Here is a 25300-nt window from a genome sequence, read left to right as displayed (position 1 = left end):
GTTGCTGCTGTTGGTATTTTTGTCCTTGTATTCACTGCTTTCTATAGTCATGATGACTCGGCTGTTGTTGTCCTTGTGTTGACAACATTTTGTAATCTGAGAAATGGGATTGAATGATCTTGCCTGCATGTCTTGCTGCTACTGTTGGCCTATTTTGTGGCAAAGCTCTCTAAAGAGGTCAGTGGATTGGTATTGGGGTTGGTTTTCTAAGTATTGAATCAACATCCTTTAACGTCAGTTGTACATGTTGGCAATCATTGGAGTGTGACCAGAGCTCGCAAGCAGGGGAGTGAGCTGCACCAGGCTCCAGTCTGATTTGACTTGGTTTCTATGACTGGATGTCCTTCCTAACACTTTGCAGAATCTGCTGAATGCTTTTACCTCTGGCCCCACATGGAAGCTTTTACCTGACACCACACGGGCTCTTTTAGGTGACACCACAATGGTGCTTTTAAGTAACACCATACAAACGCTTTACGTGACAATGCATGGACGCTTTACATGGCATTGGACTGGTGCTTTTACGTATTGTCGAATGGGCACTTTTACATATCATGACATGGGCACTTTTAAGTGGTACCATGTGAGCGCTTTCACATAGTACCCCTGCAATTGCCGCAGAAGGATTGGTCCTAAAACTTCTGTTACAAGGTAGTAGTCTTTTGACTAAGGCCAGGTGCCAGGTATCTCAGTCATTCGTCATCTCACCTGAAAGGTTCAGCATCCTGAGATTGTTCAGCACTTCATTCCATATCTTCCTGGGTCCTCCACGTGTTCCATCCTCTCTGAGAGAAATGCACTTCTCTATGGTGCTGTCGGCATCAACCCACACCACATGACCTAACCAGCACAGTCTTCCATGTTACACACAGCAAACAATTCCTCTTATGCCTAACTTCTCTCTCAGAACACTGGCATTCTGTAGAAAATGTACGCTTACATTACACACCTGACAGAGCATACTAGCCTCATTCCTCTCTAACCTCTTCATTCAGGGCCCACATTTCATTACCATGTAGAATTGTTGTCTGTAGACATGCATCATACAATCTTTCTTTGAAACCTTTCGTAACCAGCAAAAGTAACAGCTCTCTGAATTTCTCCCATCCTATTCTTATTCTAGCTATTGCACTTTGTGTGCATCTTCCCCTATTATTAATTTGGTCCCCTAGGTCTCAGAAATCATCTACTACCCCTAATGTGCCACCAGGGCATTTGAGAATCTCAGTTTTCCAGGTCTCTAATGTTTTGATGGACCCTGTGCATCTTCCATATACGAAAACCTTCCAATTAACCTACTGCACCCCTTGTGTGACCATAGCTTTCACTGGATACACCATAGAGAGTTTCCTCCATACATTTTTACTACATATTGTACAGGTCTACCTACCTAGGTGACCTGGAGGACAATAATGAAAAGGAGGGAACTAAGGACTGAGCCTTGATGAACTCCTACCTATACACCTAATTCTTCCCTGTACTTGTGGTTAACTCTACCTTACTGACAGCGTCTTTGTATATGGCCTGTACAGCTTTCACCAGTCACTTGTCTATCCCTATCCTCCTCAGAGCCCGCCATGTCACACAGCGGGGCACTCTATCAAAAGATTCCTCTAGATTAACAAATACCAATTATAATGTTTTATTCTTAGCTAAGTACTTCTCTTGCAATTGCCTGATTATGAAAATAGCATCAGAAGTGGTTCTTCATTGGATAAAGCTGAACTGCATTTGGTCTAGCCAAATTCTGTGCCACAACTCTCTATGTAATTTTCCTCACCTGGCCCAGGAGTTGATGCCTCTGTAATTACTTCTATCTATCCTTGTAGCAGCTTACGATTATGCTGCTATGCCAGTCACTGGGTATTACACCTTCCTTAACGACCTAATTAACTATGTGGGTGACAAGCCCATAACCTGCCTTACCGGATATTTTGAGCATCTCTGCTGTGATTCTGGGTGAACCTGGGGCTTTCCCATGTTTTCATGTTTTTAATTGCCGTCTCTACCATATCGCTGTCCACTAGGATAGCCGGTCCATCTGTTGGGATCACATGAGGGAGACTCCCTTTATCCCATTCGTTCTCTACATTCAACAGTTTGGCATAGTAACTTTTCCATCCTTCTTTCTTGCCCACGTCTTTGAGTGCAAGCATACCATTATCCATCCACTCACAGTTCTTTCCCACAATATCCTGCTTTCCTCTGACACACTGTCTGGCAATCCGATACACTTCAAGTCTGATCATCATGCTGTAGGACTTTGGAAAACAATTTCTTTACTGCTTCTACCATGACTACAAGTTCTCGTTTGTACCTATCATCATAGGTGCATTAGGCTATGTGCTTACAAACTTACACAAACACCTAGAAATGCTAGGCTTTTTCGAAGAAAGATCAAAAGAGAACTCCAAAATCTGATCTCTGAATGGCATAGTGAAGATTTGTAACACATTCCAGTGATTTACCATCTGAGAGTCTTGTCGCTTCATTAGCAACTGGTTTGAACTTGCTGAAGAGGAACGTGAACAAAACTTACATACATACAAATATACTTGCATACACATACATACATACATACATACATACATACACACATACTTACATACATACATACACACGCATACACATACATACATGCATACATACATACACATGCATACACACTCATACATACATACTTATTCATGCATGCATACATACATACATACATACAAACAAAATACATTGTTGATGTTGTAATTGCAATGAAGGAAACTTGGATCTAGGTTAGAAACCAGCTCTTTCTCTATTGGCAAGAAATCTTGAAATAAAACTGAGCAATGACATACATACATATGTATGCATGTATATATGAGTGTGTATGCATGTGTATATGTATGTGTGTGTATGTATGTGTGTGTGTGTGCATGTCTGTATGTTATGTATGTATGGTATGTATGTGTGTATTTGTATGTATGTGCGTATGTGTGTGTGAACTCACCAATTACAACAGTCAGGTTTTGTAATGATATGAGTCAAATAAATGAGTGAAGAAGAACAACATTAATTGTTTGTTTGGATGGCTATTTTATCTATATGATTATTACTCTGGTTACAATGTAGGATTGTTTGTATACACTGGTCATTAACCGTTATGGTCCATCGTGTATGGTAGTTATCTTCATCTGTGAGTGACTACTAGAGAAGGACAGGCTAATAGAATAAGGGTAGATAGAAAGAGTAAGGTTTGTGTTGTCGCACCTTGAAATTAGAAAGTTAGACGCCCTTTGGGTGAGCATCCACTGACCAAAGAGAAGGAAAACCGATTTGGTTGAGCATATATATATATATATATATATATATATATATATATATATATATATATATATATATATATATATATATATATATATATATATATATATATTATTCCTAACTAAATTATGTGAAACTATACAAAGGATTTCTCCTCTGTATCACGTGTTTGACCCATGGATGCTTCGAAAAGATCTAAATTTCCTAGTGTAACAGGAGAGAATAACAGGCAGGGGACTTGTGGGAAAATGCTATCTGCTACCAATGTATATATATGCATGTATGTGTGTGTGTGTGTGTGTGTGAGTGAGTGAGTGTGCATGCATACATGCATGCGTGCGTGTATGTGTACACACACTCTGAAGGTTTGTGGAAAAAAAAAACATGCCAACCAAATAAATTCTATCTACATTCACCTTCATTTCCGATTAAAACTATTTCAGGTTTTTCTTCTTTTGAAAAGTTTTCTTCATGTTGTCTTGTAAATAATAATAAAGTTTCATCACAAAGTTTTCGTACAAGTAAATTGTATAAAAGAGGTCAGAGGGAGAAGTGTTTCTCTCGGAAAAAACACTGATGTCATACAAGATTATTGTTAAACCAATGAACAGCTTAAAAACCATCAAATAAAGATTCAAGTTTCAGTTTTGTTCAGGGCTGTTACGAGGTAAGTTTTCGTTTTACATCTTCCCAATTGAATTTCTTTAATCCTGTCTCTCCATTGCTTTACAAATACTTTACAAAATCGCTTTCAATACTTTCCATTACATTATAACTACGCGGATTTGTTTCTTCTTCATTTTCACAATGTGTGTGTATGAGTGCGTGCATATTTCCAAGTTCTGTAGGTATATGTGATGTGTGTCATTACGTATGTCTGTAAAGCCATCGATATTTTGCCTCTTAAAGGTATTTCTAGTAAATTTCATTCAAGAACATCAACATTCCTGAAAGTTACGAAGAAACAAAATCGATGGAGGGGCACTTGTGTAGGCATGCCATGATTTCCTGGTCATAAAATGGTGACCTGCAATAAAGTCACAAATGATTTATGTCTCCATCTAGGACAAAACCCTCACAGATAATCCCCCCTCCAGACAAAACCCCCATAGTTTATCTGTTAATTTTCTGTTACCTGGATTCCATAAAATTATGTTAACAGTTTTAACGTACGTCAAGCTAGAAATGGTAGCCAAATCTCCTCATATAGGCCACACCCTAGAAGAAGACAATTGTTTCATTATCAGGGATACTAACACATCAGAAACATTAACATTCCTGGTGAAATACTTACAATTATTTCGTCTATCTTTACTTTCTGAGTTCAAATTCCGCCAAAGTCGACTTTGCCTTTCATCCTTTCGGGGTCGATAAAACAAGTACCAGTTGCATCCTGGGGTTGATCTAATCGACTAGCCGCCTCCCCCGAAATTTCGGCCTTGTGCCTAGAGTAGAAAAGAATATTTAAGACGATGGGGTTGTCTGGCAAATGACTGCCCCAGTAGAATGAAAATATAGCAAATCCGGGCTAGGTTTGAAACAGGAAATGTAGTGAGAAGCAACCGAAGGAATATGTGGAAACTTGTTTGGATTTGGTTTGAAAGAATCTCTGAATAAACAGACTTTTTTTTCGGTTCTTTATTAATCAATGTAATACACCATACATACATACAGATATACTATACATTTCATACATATACACAATACCTGTATACATTGATAAAAGCGGAGCGGGAGGAACAAATTAAAAATTTGAAATGCTGTGTGGTTTTTAGCGAAATCGGAATAATTTGTTATCATCGAAAACATGGGAATTATTTATCCAAGATTTCTGAAATAGGTTTTCTGTTAATTGAAGCCGCTTTAGTAAAAGGTTACTCTGTAATGTTTGTTGATCACGGAAATATATTTACATGTTACGTCATCTTCTTTTTACAACAATTCATTTTCTGTCTTAATTTCATTGTTTTCATTTTGATTTCTTGGGTGGGGCGTTAAAAGGCCGTAACATGACACTTGAGTTTTTGTTTAGATGTTTTCTTTCTTTCTTTCTTTCTTTCTTCTTTCTTTCCCTCTTTCTTCCCTTCTTTCTTTCTTTCCTCCTATCTTTCTTTTCTCTTCCTTTCTTCCCCTCTTTCTTCCTTTCTCTCTTTGTTTCTTTCCTTCTTTCTTTCCTCCCCGTCTCTCTCTCACCCACCTCTCAATCTCTCGTCCTCGTCCTTTGTATTGGCCCACAAAAGTGTGACCCCCCCACCAAAGCTTTGTTTCCCAGTAACTTTCAGAGAAATGGCTATGGCTAATTTGCTGGGCCCGGCACACAGTCACTGCCCCTGAAACCGACCTTTCCGACTTTTTTCTTTCACTGGATTCCTGTTTTCGATGACGGAGATTCCGAATATACAAAAAAAAAAAAAAAAACCCTCAGAAAATGCATGGGAAGCAACTGGGGTGGGGGAGGACTTCGGAAAATTCACAACATTTACAAGGTCCAATTTCTACCCTTGTAACTTTGAGGAAAGTATAATCCTTTTGGCATAACTGCAGAGTTCTACCCACCAGACTTTGGAAGGTCATAACTTTCAGAAAAATGAATATTTTTTAATGAAATTTTCTATGCATATATTATTTATTATGTAGATTCCGAATATACAAAAATTTTCGGTGAAAGTGTTTTGGAATGGGGGTGGGGGACAATTTTCGGAAATTCCAACAGAGTCCACTTAAATTCCTCCTAACTTCCAGGAAAATTAATATTTTTTCGTGAAATTTTCTACAAATATACCTTGATGTATGTACATTTCGAGCATGTAGGAATTTTGAAGGAAACAACTGCAGGTTATTTTTGAGGAGTGTTCCCCACTCGGTGGTGTTTCGGAGCAAGTTGTCCATAATTGTTTCATTTTTCTCTATTATGTGCGTATGTGCATCCGTAGATTTCTAGACAGTGAAGAGAAGCCGTCATAAGAAAACTTACGTAAAAAATAACATGCACACGATTTTTTTTTTTTCTCAATAGAAGTAAATTCCAAAGTAAACGTTTCTAGTAGAGAAGTAGAAGAGAACAGAAGCAGCGTATTACTTCATTGCAAATCTACGGATGCACATACGCACATAATGGAGAAAAATGAAACAATTATGGACGACTTGCTCCGAAACACCACCGAGTGGGGAACACTTCTCAAAAATAACCTGCAGTTGTTTCCTTCAAAATTCCTACATGCTCGAAATGTACATACATCAAGGTATATTTGTAGAAAATTTCACGAAAAAATATTAATTTTCATGGAAGTTAAGAAGAATTTAAGTGGACTCTGTTGGAATTTCCGAAAATTGTCCCCCACCCTCATTCCAAAAGACTTTCACCGGAAATTTTTGTATATTCGGGATCTACATAATAAATACAATATGGTTCAATTCTCAAACATTATGATAGCAGTAACAAACCCAACCTAAAATAGTGTTGCCACTCTGACCAGAGAAACCTTTATAACTATATCCATGTATAATGCTTACACCTTCCCTTTCCTTAGAAGGGATTGTTCCTTATACTATAACCACTAGATAAGAGACAATAAAATCAGAGACAGTTAGAATTCTACCTAAAACTAATTACTAGCCTGATAGCCTTGGCTATGTCAAAATGGATTTTTATGTATTCTTCTTCCCACTTGGATTTTAAATGTTGCCACAATTATAAAATGTCTATTCTACTGTAATTTTTCTACATTTTTGTGCAGCTGAAGATTGCTCTACATATTGCATTTAATGTAATGCTCGCATTACTTAAATAAATGGAGTAGCATGAAACGTGCGTACTGCAATCATCTTTAAAATCCGTGTTGCTTATTTTGATTTTTTTATCACCTTGCTCTTAGAATGGTTTTGGATAATACCATGCTATATTCTGGTGCCTTAACATAAGTACCATATTCAATTTTAAATCTAAATCTAATATATATATATATATATATATATATATATATATATTATAATAATAATAATATAGATTTCATCAAAAGATTAAATGTGGTACGTAAAATGTTTGAGGCACCAGAATTTGGTAGGATAAAAACCAAAAACAAAATCAAGAGATTTGGTGAATAAAATTTGAAGTTAAGCAACAAAAATTCAATAAGTTATAGCAGTACGTACGTTTCGTACAAGCTCCATTTATTCATGTAGTGAGAACACTACAGAAAATACAATGAAAATGTACTCCTCAGCTGCATAATGGAATTTCATTTTAGAAAGTCATTTTGAAGATGTTTGCAAAAAACAAGAGTAAGAGAAGAAAACACATCTCGACTATGCTGCTGTTTCACAGACAAGTGAATCAAACAAGAATTTAAAATCTAATAGGAGGGATAGTAGTAATTTCAAATTTAGAGGAAGGTAGGTTAAGTAGTGGTGGACAGCAGGTTAGGGGTAAATCAAGCATGAGGGAAAGAAAAAAAAAACAAGGAAATGGAAGGACAATACTCTAAGGAGTGGTAAAAATTTGGAAAAAATTTAAGGTATGGGAATTAAGGTCAAGGTATTGACCTTAATTAAGAAATATATTAAGAAATATATCTATTCTACAGTATAAATAGAATAATACAATGAAGCACTGAATTACTAATTTCAAAACTATAGGGAACAATAATAATTAGAACAAGATAAACATATCCAGTTAAAATAAGATATAAATTAATGTGGGGTGGTATTATTTATGAGTAAAACTATAATATTAATGGCCAAAATCCAAACAGTAAGAAAGGAGGGAAGAGAGAAGAGGGAAAAAGGGAGAGGAATAGAGATAGAAAACCAGGACTAAATTAAGAGAAATGAAGCTAAGATTTTCAAAAAAGTGATAGAAAGAAGAGACTCAGAATAACTTAGAGAAGATGTAGGACTACTATCAGTGGGTTGGAGAAGGTTAAAATGTATTCTAAGTATATATTAAAAGTCATAACTCAAATAAAATAGTTATTAGTCAGGGAAATGAGAGAAACTAAATTAAAAAATTTAACAAGATTTACGTTTTAAAAAATATTTACTTTTTGAAATATTTAAAGGTGCAGGAGTAACGATTTTAGTGCCATATTCAAAAGTAATGCTAAGGTTAAAGTTTTTAAAGAATTTTCTAATATTCTTTCTCATTCTCTCTATGGTTGATTTGTTGTTGGTGGGTATGATAAATAATGCATCATCCCTATAAAGGCCTCCTTGGAGTTCAGGAATTTCCCTATTTAGGCAATATAGAAGATATGCTCCAACCAAATTTGTTATTTCAGCCGAATCACTCGATCCCATTGGGATATCAAAGTTATCAGGGGTGTCAGATCTGGTCCAGAGCTTATCTTCGAATTCGATGATGGTTTTTCTAGCTAAAAGTATTACGTCAATTTTTTCTCTAGTAATTAGGGATCTATTTTTAGCAAATATGAGAGCTTTGTTAAGGAGTATAGGAGAAATGCTAGAATAGTAATTGTTGATATCGAATTGGATAAAGGAAAAATTATTATTGTTGTCAATAGAGTTAAACCAATTAAGAGCTTCATCAGTATTAATCCATAATTTAAGAGTAAGGTTAGGAATAATGAACGGTATAATATTATCTAAAATAAGCTTACTTAATCTACCAATATCAGATCTCGTTGGGCAAATGAGTCTAACAGTAGGATTTACGTGAAAGTTTTTCTTATGGTCTTTTAGATTAATTTTTGGTTCACAGGGTGCAACAGGTTCAGTTCTATCAGTTAGATTATATTCTGTAACTTGTTTTATAGTTGAACTAGCAAGATCCAGCCTTTGTAACACCTCCCCTACAATGTCATGCTAAAAAATAATCCCATTATCAAAATGTTTAAAACCCTTACAATACCAACCTGGCTGAAACCGGTTCTGGCTCTGTCGTACAAATGTCTTGTTTTCATAAGTTTTGAATTAAAATCTTCCACAATTCATGTTCCTAACACTAGCTTAATGATAACAAAGTTATTTTATTAAATTCTTTGTTATATTTAATATTAATTGAAAGAAACAGAGAGCATCTCAAAATAATCCCATTATCAAAATGTTTAAGCTATGAGATAACGGCATCGATTCAAAGCAAGGTGAATAGATAAGCATTGGATTTGAGTGAGGAATCTGAATCCACAAGTGATTCTGTAGACATTATGGTTGGAGACAAGTTGTAAGCAGTATTCTTCACTTGCACTGATGTGAGTGAACTACTTGAAGAATTGGATGCAGGTGGATATTGGAGGTGTTAGGATGTTGTTTGAAATAAGTAGGGGAAGGATTTTCGTCTCTCCCTTAATTGTAATTATGTTTGAGAAAGAGAAAGAATATGAGAAAGAGGGAAAGAAAACCTACTTTGAGTACAAATGATGCATTCAATGCCTTAACGATGTTTCTTCCTAATTATTTTCTTTTCAGTTGCAGAGCAAAAATACCTGTTGAAATCATGGCGGAGAAAGGTATTTATTTATTCTTTAATCATAGTTCTGTAAAATTTTCTCTTTGAGACTTGAATTTTAAAAAATAAGACTTGTGAAAATTTACAGAAATAAAACAATAAAACTTTTACCCATCATCATCAGCAGCAGCATCAGCGTTTTCATCATCCTCATCATCATCATCATCATTGTCTTCATCATCATCATCATTTTTGCATCCCCTTTTCCTTTGCTTGCAGAGATCAGATGGAATCCATTGAGGCAGCATTTTCTACGGCTGGGTGCCTCTCCTGTCACCAACCTTCACCTGCTTCGAAGCAAGATAATATTCCTCCAATACCAAACGTGTTTCTGTAGAAGATAGGAAACAAAGGACACTGCTTGTTTCTTTGTGTCTCTCATTGACGACCACCAGGGAATGCCAAGAAAATTATGAACACACACACACACACACACACACACACACACACACTTTTCTTATATGCATATATATGTGTGTGTATGTACTAGAATGAGAAGTGCAGATGTGGAATGCTAGAATATTCTTACGTATTGAATCTGTAAAAATACAGGAACCAGTTAATTGTACAGGGAACCTCATAATCCTCTCAGCTATAGAGTAAACAAAGGGGCCTCTAAATGATGACGTGATTTGCTAGAAAAGGCAGTTAAATCTTCTTCATGTAACACCTAACATCTTAAACAAGGAAGGACGCTTGGGTGTGTTTATGGTCAGAATATCTCTGACCTGGTTCTACACTTCATAAGAGGAATCAATCGTTGCATGCAAGAGAGAAGACTGCATTGGTTTGGAAATGTGATGCGTATGAATGAAAATAGCTGTATCTAGAAGTGTTGATTGCTTAAAGGGGATGGCAACTGTGGAAGAGAGAGCCAATCTCAAGAAGACAATGGATTCAGATGTCTGGTAATAGAAGGTTCTTGGGAAGACCTCTCCACCTCAGTGAAACTGAGTTCTCAGAGTGCTGTGTCTTCCACCCCTATGTCACATTAAATCGTTCATACACCCTGCCTCAATCGACCAAAGCTACATTTCTGCTCCTCTTCTTCATGCACTATACTTATCTCTCCGTCTCTTCTCCTGCAGCCCGATCCTGTCCTTCCACTCCTGCTGGCATTCACATGGACTCCCTATTCATGCACCCTGGCAAATCCAATACTAACCCATTTACATTCCCATCCTCATACTTTAAGAGTATACCCTGCTACATTGCCACCATGGTCTCCTCTCTCTCTCTCTCTCTCTTTCTCTTGCTCCTTCCCTCTGACGAGGGTAACCCTGTATCACCATGTTGGGGAATGCTTCCCCCCCCCCCACCCAAATGAATGAAAGTGGATCAGCACATTGCTCTAAATTGAAGAATTGTCCGAGTGTCAGCCGTTGAATGATTGGCAAGCAGTTGACTGTGAGCTGTTTGGCAGGGAGTGTTTAACCTCATATTTCTTTCTTCTGTCCTTCGTTAAATCATTTATCCAACATACAAGGATACAAGACTCCACTACAGCAAGGCACCTGTCTCCATCGTTCTGTCATACTTTGTCTACACATCACATCACATCACAAAGCCACCTCCTTCAATACCACTGCCCTTCCTCTCAAAAGATCCTTGTTTTGCAAGTTACTTGGTGACCTTGCTGGAGCTGGTGCCATGTATAAAACATCCAGTCCACTCTGTAAAATGGTTGGCATTAGGAAGGGCATCCTACTATAAAAACCATATGAAAGGAGACCTTACCTCACTTAAACTGCCCCTAGCCCTCTCTGTGAAATGGTTGGCATTAGGAATGGCATCCAAATGTAAAAAAACATGCCAAAGCAGACCCTGTCTATCCCCACTACTACTAATACCCCAGTTACTTGCTTGTGGACAGGCCCCCTCTCTCTTTCTCTCTTGACTCTCTCCCATATTCCTTCTCCTTCCTTGTCCTACTAGCCTTTCACCCTTTCAGGGTTCAAGAAATAAATACCAGTTGAATACTCGGGATGACGCAATCAACTAACCTTTCCTTCCAAATTGCTGGCTTTGTGTCAGAATTTGAAATCAAGGTTTATCTTTAGAAATAATTGGATAGTTCTATGTATTTTTAGTGAAATAATTTTTTTTTTGTCTAAATAACTTCATCACTATCTTGTCTCTGATGTTGTAATGTCTTTAACCAAAGTACAATATTCTAGAATACAAGAATGAGCCCCAACGAGAAATGTTGAAATTTCCATCTCTACCTTAAAATACACACATTTTAATGATCTGAAGACCTTTACACAGTTGCTCAGGCTGACAGAAATAGCAGGAAAGTATCCCTCCCATTACACCCTGCATTCTTCAAAACGGGAGCTACCATTCTAGATATTGGAATGGTCGAGGCTGGATCGTCTTTCATCATAAATCTGCTCAATCAAGTTTTGTTTCTTATATTTTACACTTTATTTATCCCTAAATAGAAATACCTTTTACGTTTAAGGATCAGTAAACATTAACTAAAGGATTAGTTAATCATCAGCACCATCATCATGATCATCATCACCGTTTTAACGTCTGCTTTTCCATGCTTGCATGGGTTGGACAAAATTTGATGAGTTGGATTTTCTACAGCTGGATGCCCTTCTTGTTGCCAACCCTCACCTATTTCCAAGTAAGGTAATGTTTCCCAGTGACCAGACATGTTTTAAGGAAGACTGGAAATGAAGGACACTGCTTGTATGACAGGGACACTCGTTTACAACAAGCATGTGATGCCAAGGCATGGAGACAGTAACATACAGACAGATGGCTTCTTTCAGTCTTTGTCTACCAAATCTACTCATAAGGCTTTGTTCAACCTAAGGCTATAGTGGAATACATTTGTTCAAAGTGCTACACAGTGGGATTGAACTGAAAACCATATGGCTGGGAAGCAACCTTCTTACCACACAGCCACACCTGTGCCTATATGGAGTTATTAAATTATTGGAACTGCATTTTAATGCTGAAATCTCCAAATTTGTAGAATTCTCAAAATCATTTAAATGTAAAATGTGCTAAAATGTCAGTAAATTGACTTCAATTTGATTCTTTTACCAAAATTTCATTTATTTCCATTCCCTGTATTCATTGCAGATTTTGAGTACGTTCAGAAGATGTGCCAAAAAAAACCCTTGAAAGGAAATCCACTGAAAGTGGATAGAATTGAGGAAATAAAGAGTGTTCAAGTGAAAACAGTTTCTTCAAATGTCAGCTCTGAGAGTCTTGAAAGCTATTTTGGAGACAGAGAAAGAAGTTCTGGTGGAGATATTTCTTCAATACGACAAGAGACCAAAGATACTTACATTGTAAGTTTTAAAGAGGCATTTGGTAAGTAATTCTGTTTCTTCTCTCTTTATCTAGTCTACTTATCAGAAGCAGTTATTATCATTCTTTTAATTCAGGTTTTGTTGGAACCCCCGGAGGCTTGCTATCCACAGCCTACAGTACCATGGTATCTATTCTGTTTAGCCTGATGATAATGATGTTTATGGTCAATAAAATAAGTACCATTTGAGCACTGGGGTCGATGTAATTGACTTTGCCACTCTCCTGAAATTGTTGGCCTTGTGTCAAAATTTGAAACCAAAATTCCAGTGATGTTTATCTTAATATATAAAGCTGATGTTGTGTGTCTGTGTGAAGCCTTTTTAAAAGTTTATAGAAATCCACATTTTCCACTTTTTCGTAAAAATTTTTACATCAATGGAATTTTCTCGATGTGAACTTTCCAGTGCAGTAATTAGATTTTTAAAATTCCGTTTACTTTGTGTGATTTAAGGGAGATTTGGCTGTTGTTTCTAGCAACTTTTATATTTCTTCCCTTCTGCCTGGCACAGCGTTCTTACACACGCGCTCAACAGAGAGAGAAAGTGATACATACAACGTCATAGATTAAACTTTCTTCTCAGTATTCTTTACTTATTTTTCATAACATTGATACGTAAAAACACACAACCACACATACGTAATCTGTGACAACAACATACACATTGCTCCCGTTCTCTATCTCCCCCTCTTCCTCTCTTCCTCTCTCGCTCTCTCAAACGCATATACGTGCAAGTAAACACAATCATTCACGTTCGTCAATGTGGCATAACTACAGAGTTGTACCCACCGACTTTGGAAGGTCATAGCTTTCAGAAAAATGAATATCTTTTTATGAAATTTTCTATGCATATATTATTTATTATGTAAATTCCGAATATACAAAAATTTTCGGTAAAAGTGTTTTGGGAGGGAGTAGGAGACAATTTTTTGAAATTCCAATTAAATTCCTTTTAACTTCCAGGAAAATGAATATTTTTTTCGTGAAATTTTCTACAAATATACCTTGATGTATGCACATTTCAAGCATGTAGGAATTTTGAAGGAAACAACTGCAGGTTATTTTTGAGAAGTGTTCCCCACTCCGTGGTATTTCGGAGCAAGTCGTCCATAATTGTTTCATTTTTCTCAATTATGTGCGTATGTGCATCCGTAGATTTCTAATGAAGTAGAAGCCGTCGTAAGAAAACTCTTAACTACCTCTATTCCTTTCTCCCCTCTCTCTACCTCTTCCTCTCAAACGCATACACGTGCAAGTACACAATCATTCAGTAAAATATAACTAACGTTCGTCAATGTTTTGTAAATATACCACGATTTTCACTAGGGTGTTAGGGTTAGGGTTTTAGGGTCAGGGTTAGAGGTTGGGGTTTAGGGTTACGGTTACGGTTAGGGTTAGGATTAGTGTTACGGTTACGGTTTTAGGGTCAGAGTTAGGGCTTTAGTGTTAGGGTTAGGGTTAATATTAGGGTTACTTTTAGGATTAGGTTTAGGATTAGGGTTGGGTAATCGTCCGAGTGTTAATCTGAAAAATTACAGATATGTGAAAAGTACCGACCCTGCCATCTATTATAACTTTTGTTGTTCTGTTTAATATATACATAGATTATGCCTCCAAAGAAGAGAGTTTGCTGGGGAAAGAAAGCAACCGGTTTAAAATGACAGCAACAGACTGCAACAATTCACCACATTCCAGAAGCTACTTTAAACATAATGCAAAATGGTGCATCAACATCTGCCCAATCTGATAGAATTCTGTTTTCACTTTTTCGATATCAGTGAATAATTTCAATGGAAAAAGGTACATATATTTGCCAAGAATTATCTTTTGCATCGAAGGTCGGCGATTGTCGTACGCTGAAGAACGGAAATAACCCTGAAACTCGAGTACGTACGTATCGTAGATCAAGATGGGAAAGATAACTTCCCTTGGCAAATACAGACAGGACACAGATGTGTGTCGATAGCCAGCTGGAGCAGATGTCCTCCTGAGGCTAAAAGCAACAGTAACATCCACCCCTTGGGGTCAGCCACATTTAAGTGGCAAATATACTTCACTTTATCGTGCAGTTACTGTTAATACCTCGTTCAGAGATTTAACATTGCTTGTGTACCAACAGATCGCCAGCAATTGCTTCATCAGAAATTGCCATCCTAGCTCCTGCGAAAAGGGATTACCCTGCTATGCATAATCAGGGCAGCGCAAAAAGTTGTTTTGCACAAGCATTTCTATAGCCAATTAGACGGATGAAATTTACGTATGCTTAATAATTTTATGCAATACAGCCTTCAGACTTTCCCTATTAATTTCATCGTCTTTTGAATTATGAACATATTTACATCAAAAGGTATTTTTCGTTGTAAGGCTTTCTTTTTTAGTTGATTTTCACCTAGCAAGACTTATTGTAGATGGCGTAATAAGTCACACCCGGGCAAGGTCGGGTTATACTGCTAGTTGTCAATAAAATAAGTACCAGTTGAGCACTGTGGGCGATGTAATTGACTTTGCCACTCTCCTGAAATTGCTGGTCTTGTGCCGAAATTTGAAACCAGAATTCCGGTAATGTTTATGGTCAATAAAATAAGTACCAATTGAGCACTGGAGTCGATGTAATTGACTTTGCCACTCTCCTGAAATTGCTGGCCTTGTGTCAAAATTTGAAACCAAAATTCCAGTGATGTTTATGGTCAATAAAATAAGTACCAGTTGAGCACTGGAGTCGATGTAATTGACTTTGCCACTCTCCTGAAATTGCTGGCCTTGTGTCAAAATTTGAAACCAAAATTCCAGTGATGTTTATGGTCAATAAAATAAGTACCAGTTGAGCACTGGGGTCGATGTAATTGACTTTGCCACTCTCCTGAAATTGCTGGCCTTGTGCCAAAATTTGAAACCAGAATTCCAGTGATGTTTATGGTCAATAAAATAAGTACCAGTTGAGCACTGGGGTCGATGTAATTGACTTTGCCACTCTCCTGAAATTGCTGGCCTTGTGCCAAAATTTGAAACCAAAATTCCAGTGATGTTTATTGTCAATAAAATAAGTACCAGTTGAGCACTGGGGTCGATGTAATTGACTTTGCCACTCTCCTGAAATTGCTGGCCTTGTGCCAAAATTTGAAACCAGAATTCCAGTGGTGTTTATGGTCAATAAAATAAGTACCAGTTGAGCACTGGGGTCGATGTAATTGACTTTGCCACTCTCCTGAAATTGCTGGCCTTGTGCCAAAATTTGAAACCAGAATTCCTCTGATGTTTCTTGTATTTATTATAATTAATAGAGATTGTGTTTACTTAGTATCAGTGAAATGTTGATTATATTTTACTAATTGCTAATGTATTATAATAATTACATATAACTTTGTCTTCAAATACTTTTGTGTCTTGACCCACTGAACTCCCTAACTAACCCCTAATCCCCCACCAACGAAATGATTTTATCTTTTTATTTTTTCATAATTTAGTTGTGATGGACGTTTGTAGAAGAGAACATCAACTGGAAGGTGTGAAGTTAAATGTTCAACCATTCCGGGAACCATCTGAAGAAAATACCATTTCAAGACAGCAAGTCTATGACTATTTACTACCTTCCAAGTTCCATCTGAGTTTTTTAAAGGAACATAGATCTGAAGTTAATGAGAAGTTAAAGAAATGGGCTGAAGTTCTTTGGGAATATTCCAAGTTTAATAAACTGAAATTAAATTATTCTGAAGGAAATTTGGAGAAAATTGAACAGTCTTTGAAAGATTTATTAAATTCCATTACTGTTGAAATTATTGATGTTCCAACCGATATTTTTGAAGACATTGTTAGAATATTTAACAGTCAAGATGATAAGATGTATTTTTATTTTGATTACCCAAACTGCCAAGCTAATATTTTGGGATTTCATAAAAGAAATGTGATTGAAATGAAAAACAGACTTTTGGATCATTTTAGAAAGATATGTGAGTATGATTTAAATATTCATGAAAGACGTATTCTATCTGGTCTCAGATTTTTTGAGCAGGCACAAAGACAATCTAAAGATCTAAAAGTCAGAATTCATGGTAACGAAGTTATTTTTGAAGGCCAGTCTTCTGAAATAACTAATTGTCAAAAGGATATGAATAAAATACTCCAGGCAGTTGTAAAATCTAAACTGTGCTTACCTTTAAATGCTGGAATGATCATAAATAAAAAACCAGTGAAAGAATACCTTGGTGAGAAACTGAGAGACAAGAAATGTATTGGTTCCTGGGAACCAGGTGATGGTGATTCAGTATTACTTTATGCAAGTGATAAAACACATCTTTCAGATTTGGAAGAAATTATGAAACAAAGTTTTGTTGCCAATACATTGGATTTTGTAGACAAAATTAAGGGTACTCCAAATCATGGAAAGTGGTTGACATTTGTTGAAAGTCTAAAAAAAGAGTTTCCAGATTCCCATTTTATTGGAGAAGATTCTATTGTTGCTGTTGATGCAATAATTAATGATATAAAAAGCAAAATTGATAACTTTGAGCAATCGTTAACTTATGAATCTTATATATCGATGCCTCTTGAACATTTCCTCTTTCTTAAAGAGTTCAATGAACAGGAAATCAATGACTTTAGTGAGAAAAATAAAATGAAGAATGTGTGTCTCAAAGATGATAAGTTACACCTGAAAGGAACACAAAACCAAATTAGGAAAATGGAAACATTTATAGGAAATTTAAGAAAAGATATCAGATCACAAGAAGTAAACTTTGAAATGTTTGGATTTCAAGAATTTCTGGAAAGTGAAGAAGGAAAGAATTTCTTATGTGAAATGCAGAATCAATCTGAGAGTATAATATCATTAAATTCAGATTTAGGAAGTGAAACAGAAGAAATACTTAATTTCAAGTATAAAAATTGTGAAATAGTGTTGAGGGAAGGTGACATCACGACTCTGGACACCGATGCTATTGTTAATGCTGCAAATGGCAGACTGGAACACATGGGAGGAATTGCAGCAGCCATTGTGTGGAAAGGTTAGTCATACCATTTTTTATAATTAATGTTTCTTTTTAGATCCATGTGTGGTTGAGAAGCTTACTTCCTGACCATGTGGTTTCAGGTTCAATCCTACTCATAGCATTTTGGACAAGTGTCTTCTGTTATAGGTCAATGGTTGGCCAAAGCCTTGGAAGTGGATTTCGTTGATAGAAACTGAAAGAAGCTCATCGTCCTTGCATACATATAAATATATATATGTATATATATGTGGAGGGGGAGTAGCAAGATCTTGACAGCACACGATGGTTGTAAATGAACATCACCATCACACAAGTGATGTTGTGTCATTTCCAGTCTTCCACGAAAAACATGTCTGACCATGGGAAAATATTCCCTCATTTAGAAACATGTAGCAATTGGCTACAAGAAGGACATCCAACCATGGACAGGAAATTATGGTGGTGGACACACGCACTCACAAGGTATGTGTGCATTAGCTTCATATACATACACATGTACACACATACATGCATAAACACACACAGAGTATACATCCACTTAATAGCTTTATATACACCCACTTGCACACACAGTTACATCACATAGCCTTATACACACACATAAACCGAAAGTATAGACATACATACACACATGCATAGATACTCTTACACATTCACAAATCCATAGAATATATATGCACACACGTGTGCTCATATACACGTGCCAGGTTCATAGTTGTCTCCCTTGCCACTCGTACCTCAAGTCACCTCTCCTAGATGTCTCCCTAGGTTACTAGAGCCACTCATACCTTTAGCAACCTCTTCCTCCTCTGGTCATTTCAGCTTGTAGTGACACTCTGATGCATGTTTCTCCTTTTCTCTCTCTTCTTCTATTCTTTCTGTCAAAGAGTAGGCTCAAAATGGTAAACACTTCTATTCTCTCTAAGCATAAAGTTGATACACTTCTGCTGAGGAGGACAGGTCTTCATCAGCACAGGTATCTCGGTCCTTTGTCATCTCATCCTCAAGGTTCACCATTCTGAGGTTCTCCTTCAGTACTTCGTCCTATGTTTTCCTGGGTCTCCCTCTTCCACAAGTCCCATCCACTTTGAATGAATGGCACTTCTTTGTGCAGCTGTCAGCATCCATCCACATCACATGACCAAACCAGCGTTCTCTTCTCTCGCAGACTGCATCCAATTCTTCTTCTGACGAACTTCTCTCTCAATACGCTAACACACTGTTGCATATATATATACACACACGTGTGTGTGTGTGTGTATACAAGTAATGTGTTATAGAATTAAAATACAATATATAAATATAATATAACAACATACATTTATAATAATATCTATCTATATTAATATATAATGTAATATATTACATATATTAAAATATATTAACATGTATTAAACAAGAACATAAGAAAGTAAATATCTTTGCAGCTAGGTTTGAAATTCAAGCTGAATCCAATAAAATTATGGAACAAAGAAGGATTGAACTGAGAACTGGAGAAGTAGTGTCAACTAAAGCTGGTAAACTCAAATGCAAGACTATCATTCATGCTGTTGGACAAATCCATGACATTTTTTACCTTTCAATAGCTGTTAAAAATTGTTTGTTATTTCTTGAAGAAAAGTCTTATACATCAATTGCAATTCCTGCTATCAGTACAGGTAAGAATTTACCATTTTTATTCTGTTCAAATTATTTGGCATAGAAATAGTAATTACAATATTTAGTCTATAGTAAGGCAACTATCCTGTCCCTCTATCATACTCTAATCTCTCCCTTGGTTTCACTCCCCCCCCTCAACTAAAATTCTTTGTCTTGCAAGTAACTTGACAACCCCACTTTTTACGTGGCACCAGCACCTGTGATGGTGTCACATAAAAAGCACCCAGTGCATTCTCTAAAGTGGTTGGAATTCTCTAAAGGAAGGGCATCCAGCCATAAAAACTGTACCAAAAGAGAAAATTGGTGCCTGGGCAGCTCTCCGGCCTTGCCAGCATCGAAAACAGATGTGAAATGATGATGATGATATTATATATATATTATTGTAGAAGATGTGGCAGTATGGTTAAAAAGTTGATGTTCCACATGATTTGTGGTTCAGTTCCATGGCAAGGTATCTTGGGCAAGTCTTTTGTTATAGACCTGGGTTGGCCAAAGCCTTCTCAGTGGATTTGGTAGACAGGAATTGAAAAGAGGCCTGTTTGTGGCACAGCTGACATTCTAGAAGTACAGTTTTTGTTGTTGTGTGAGTGTGTGGCAGTCCTAGCACCCAAGCAGACGGTTCTTGTCTGCTAACAATATAAATATGAGTGCTTTTATGCACCAGGCATCCATATGAGACATCCTCTCACAATAAATAACGCAGTATTTGGTGTTCTAACACAACATCCACATTTAGTTGGATATAATAATTGCCTTTTGGTATTACTACTGCTTCTGTTGCTATTAATTACTTTTTCCATAAGCTTCCTGGCTCTTTGCAAAATCAGTGCCTTCACAGATACTGATATTCTATACATGGTTGATAGATTTGGCTGTTATGTCACTACTAGATGTCTTCTACTGAAGAGTCCAGGCAGGATGAAATCATGCCATCTGGTAGTAATGGTGATTGTAGCAGATTGTTTTTATCTGTTAAAAATATAAATATGTGTGCTTTTATACACTCAAGGCCCTGTGAGAAGTCTTCTTGAGGTAAATAATGCAGTACTCTCTGTTCTAACATGACATCTACATTAAGTTGGATATAAAGATTGGTTTTCATATTAATACTGCTTTTGTCAATAATAATTATTTTATATATATATTATATAACGATGATGATGATATATATATGTGTGTATCATGGCTGTCCACTCATGACTGAGGAAGACCATTGCTGACCTTCAAGAACATTGTGCGCTCTAGGACTAACTTATATTTTGCATTTGCAGCTCCATTGGTGGCTAATGAGCCCTGCTCATAACAAGCATACACGACTGCAAACATTGCAAACCAAACTTTCCCCATTCACTACACCAGCAGTGCACTTTCCAGCAACATGCTTAAGTTCTTCATGCAGAATATGTACTCTCTCAAAAGTGTCGATCCCCTCCTTAACCTGCTTCCTCTTGTGATGACAGGCATTGCTCTCCCAGTCAGTCTCCTGCATATCACAGGCCTTTAATGAGGATGTGACACAGTCCTTAAATCGCAGCCTTGGTTTCTGCCAGGGTCTGCTTCCATTCACAAGTTCCCCATATAGCATCTGCTTAGGGATCCTGCTATCCTTCATTCTCATAAGGGGTCCAGTCCAATGTAATCGGTGTTTGTGTACCATCGCCTCAATACTCATATATCAGCTGTCCTCGGGAACTGTGTATGTGAGACATCTCTGATGAAAGCGCTCAAGGACCATTACATAACGTTTGTAAAGGGTTCATGTTTCACCATGAGTAGAGGAGTGATGTCAGTACACATGCATGTTACGCAGTAATTTGTTTGCTTTGTGATGCCATGCTGGCACCAGACACGAGACTGAGGAGACCAGAAGGAATCAGTTGCTCTCTGCAGCCTGAAAGATATTTCAGCATCCAGGGAACAAGAACAGCTGAGTGTGCTGCCCAGACAGACAAACTTGTCTCCCCACCTTCAGAATTGTTCCTTCAACCAAGATAGTTGGTTCCACATATGGATTTCCTGTTGCAGTCTGGAACGTTACAACAGTCTTGTTCAGGATAATTCTGAGTCCAAATGCCTTGCAAGAAGCAGAAATATGATTCATAAGTATTTGCATGTCATCCACTTTATGAATGACTAAGTCACAGTCATCTGCATAAAGGAGGTCATGAATAAGAGACTAAAAGACTTTTGAATTGGCAGCAAATCAGCACAAATTAAAGAGGCAGCCAGAAAATCGATACCCGATATATATTCCCAGAGAGCGAACCTTAGCAAAAGCATGAGTAAAAGCAGCAGCAAAGTACAAAGAAAAGAGAGTTGGGGCAAGGATGTCACCCTGCTTGACACCATTCTCTACAAGAATGGGTCCTGCCAAGCCACCACCAATATTGACCCAAGCCTCCATCCCATCATGAAATGATTTAATTATAGATACAAAGTGATCCGGACATCCAAGTTTGCCAAGTATTTTCCATAGTAAGGCCCTATTTACAGTATCAAAGGCCTTTGTTAAATCAATGAATACCTGGACAAGATCCATATTCTGCTCATATCACTTCTCCTGCATCTGTCTTGCTGTGAAAATCATATCCATTGTCCCTCTACCAGATCGGAAGCCACATTGAGATTCAGATAGGACATCATTTACGAGACACCCATTCAGACGAGTAAGAAGAATATTTGCCAGAACCTTGCCAGCAGCTGATAGTAGAGCAATGCCTCTGTAGTTACCACACATTGTTCTGGCTCCTTTCCCTTTATATAGAGGAAGAATAATTGCATCCTTCCAGTCCTTAGGGATTGCACCATCCCTCCAGACTGCACTAATAAGTTCATGAAGGGACTGTGCGATGTAATTACCACCAAATCGCAAGACCTCAGCACAAATTCCATCCTTTCCAGGTGCCCTACCAAGATTCAATTTACTTATTGATGTCATTACTTCATCTATTGAGGGCGAAGAGTCTAAGGAGCCAATGATAGGTCTTTGTTGCATAGTATCAATCATTGTTTCATCCACAACTGACTTGTTTAGGAGTTCAGAGAAGTGTTCAATCCAGCGACCTGTGATTTCTGTTGACTTAGTAAACAGGGTGGAAGACTCCTTGAAAAGCAAAGGAGCTGATGTGGAGCTCTTAGGTCCATAAGCTCGCTTCATAAGATGGTAAAGCTTCTTGCTGTCATTTGCATCAGCAGCAGCCTGAACATCACGAGCAAGATCCTCCCACCAAGTGTTCTGCATCTTCCTGAGAGATCGCTGCAGTAGTGATTTTGCACTGCTATAGGGGGCAGATGCTAGATTTCACTGCACAGCTGAAAGTCCTCTGTGTAGCAATACATTGTAGGCATGGCGCTTAATAACCAATCCTCACTGAACTTCAGCATCATTTTCATCAAACCAGTCTCTGTGTCTGGCATCAGCATCACCCAGTGTTTCAGCAGCACATTGAAGAACCTGGTCTTGAAAATCTTCCCATGATGCAGTATTTTCAATGCTGGACAAGCGAGTTTGAAGCTCTTCCTTCAATACAGCATCATGTATCCTGTGGACATTCGGATGACAAGTGGCCCTCTTCTCCCTTTCACTCTAATCATCATCCAGAACTTTGCTTGCACCAGACTGGTCTGTCCACCATTCCAATCCATGAAAGGACTTAACATTACAAATGTCATAGATGTCGTGCTTGCAGATGATGACATAATCCCGCCAGTGCCAGACTTTGGACCTTGGATGCATCCACGTTGTTGCGTGATCTCCTTTGTGCATAAAATGAGTGCTTGTGATGTAAAGTCCATGGTCATCGCAAAGCTCCAGCAGCATGAGACCATTGCTATTCATTTTCCCTACTCCAAAACGTCCTAGAGAGTTCCATGTTTGCCAGTCTGTTCCAACCCAGGCATTGAAATCCCCCAGTAGAATGACTTTATCAGAATTGGGGATTTTCCTAAGTATGGCTCTCAGCTGGGTATAAAAAATGGTTTTATCTTCATTACAACTAGTCAAAGTATGTGCATAGGCACTTATTAGAGTAGCAAACTGCCCACCTTTCAGGTGCAATCGTAGAGTCATTAGATGTTCATTAATATGAACAGGAAGCTCCTCCAGCAACTTAAGGATATCTTCTTAAGGATTCTTAAGGATATTTTTGGTTCACCTTTTTCTTGCACCTCCTCGGCATCTGGGTGAGCAATGCCCCCTCTAAATGGAGCTGCTCAGACACCCATGTGGCAACTGAATCCTACCGCTGTTTTGGGCTGCAAGAAGATGACATTATATCTAGCATGGGCCACCTATGTGCAGGTCGCTGACTACATGCTTCCAACCTGTCAGGTCTGCATGCTTCACCACCTTCCCATCACCGCAGGACTTCCGAATAAAAAAAATATATACTAAAAAGAAATAAATATATAAATATACACTAAAAATAAAGATACATATATACAGAAAATAAAATAAATATATATAGGGAAGAAAAAAAAGCAGCAATGCTTGTGCAGAGTTTTAGGTCCACTGAGGCTTGCCCGACACCTCACAAACCCTCTCCACTTTACTGACATTATCCAGAAACAAGCTGGAGCAATATGTCTGGTGCCAATATGAGTCGCAGGCTCAGGGATGTGGGAGTGCCATGATCTCTAGCACAAACCAAAGATCCCCAAAATGTCCAATGCCATTCCCTGTATATCTGGTTTTATATCAGAGTGACCTTCTCCTAGAGACATGCTTCAACAGAAGCTGAGTGGGCCTCACTCCCTGTGGTCTTTCAGCATACCAGACACCATTCCGGAATTTCTGCATACCCATGCTTTTGCTAGATAGCCGTTGAGCCTGCACTAGGTTCAACTGACCTTTTTGTTTTTAATCCTGCTGGGTTTCTAGCAACCCTCCTCACCAGGATATCCTTGTGTGTGTGCCAGTTTGGTCACTGACAACCCCGACTATGCAACAGGTTGTACTGGATTCCATGTTACCAGTAACACTTTTGAGAGCCTCATAAGTGATCTGCAATATATATCATCATCATCATCATCATCGTTTAACGTCCGCTTCCCATGCTAGCATGGGTTGGACGATTTGACTGAGGACTGGTGCAACCGGATGGCAACACCAGGCTCCAGTCTGATTTGGCATATATATATATATATATATATATATATATATATTATATTATTCCTAAACGAGTATATTATATAGGGTGACTTCAAACTTTTGTTGCACTGCCCTAACTAGACCAAACTTCAAAGTCACTGTCAGTAATATTCTTGTACAAAAGTAATAAATTTGTTCTCTACAAAAGGAGAGAGTAACCTCTCAGATTAATACGAAATTGTTCCACTTATAACTGAACATAACAGCAAACATTAACTATTTATATATATATATATATATATATATATATATATATATATATACTCTTTTACTCTTTTACTTGTTTCAGTCTTTTGACTGTGGCCATGCTGGAGCACCGCCTTTAGTCGAGCAAATCAACCCCAGGACTTATTCTTTGGAAGCCTTGTACTTATTCTATCGGTCTCTTTTGCCGAACCGCTAAGTTACGGGGACAT

At 37.6% G+C, this 25300-nt stretch overlaps 2 protein-coding genes across 3 annotated transcripts in view; both read left to right on the top strand.

Annotated features, from left to right (window-relative positions):
• Positions 1-3473: 3473 nt before the first annotated feature.
• Positions 3474-13101, top strand: LOC149129211 (uncharacterized). Its single transcript, XM_089346713.1, has 4 exons — positions 3474-3506; positions 3909-3964; positions 9721-9761; positions 12860-13101. Exons 1-4 carry the CDS (start codon positions 3474-3476, stop codon positions 13099-13101), a joined length of 372 nt encoding a protein of 123 aa, XP_089202839.1.
• The window catches only part of LOC149129210 (protein mono-ADP-ribosyltransferase PARP14-like), a 63412-nt gene continuing 51065 nt past the window's right edge, over positions 12954-25300 (top strand). The window contains exons 1-3 of one of the 2 annotated variants that reach the window (XM_089346714.1): positions 12954-13093; positions 16556-18091; positions 19508-19734. In XM_089346714.1, coding sequence (XP_089202840.1) covers positions 19539-19734 — 196 coding nt within the window. In that variant the 5' untranslated portion in view covers positions 12954-13093; positions 16556-18091; positions 19508-19538. Of the gene's footprint in view, positions 13094-16555; positions 18092-18407; positions 18539-19503; positions 19735-25300 lie in introns of those variants that run through there. The other variant, XM_089346715.1, reaches the window with a different exon arrangement.

Source organism: Octopus bimaculoides, unplaced genomic scaffold (genome assembly GCF_046866305.1).
Source record: "Octopus bimaculoides isolate indiv1 unplaced genomic scaffold, ASM4686630v1 contig108, whole genome shotgun sequence".
NCBI classification, from domain to species: Eukaryota; Metazoa; Mollusca; class Cephalopoda; order Octopoda; family Octopodidae; genus Octopus; species Octopus bimaculoides.
This window is presented reverse-complemented; position numbering and strand designations above follow the sequence as displayed.

What these genes read in the sequence shown, in the direction of transcription:
- LOC149129211 (XM_089346713.1), top strand. Translation starts at nt 3,474, where the DNA reads ATGGATGCTTCGAAAAGATCTAAATTTCCTAGT. An exon ending in TTGTTCAGGGCTGTTACGAG is followed by an intron (nt 3,965 to 9,720) that starts GTAAGTTTTCGT and finishes TTTTCTTTTCAG; the next exon opens with TTGCAGAGCAAAAATACCTG. An exon ending in TGAAATCATGGCGGAGAAAG is followed by an intron (nt 9,762 to 12,859) that starts GTATTTATTTAT and finishes TATTCATTGCAG; the next exon opens with ATTTTGAGTACGTTCAGAAG.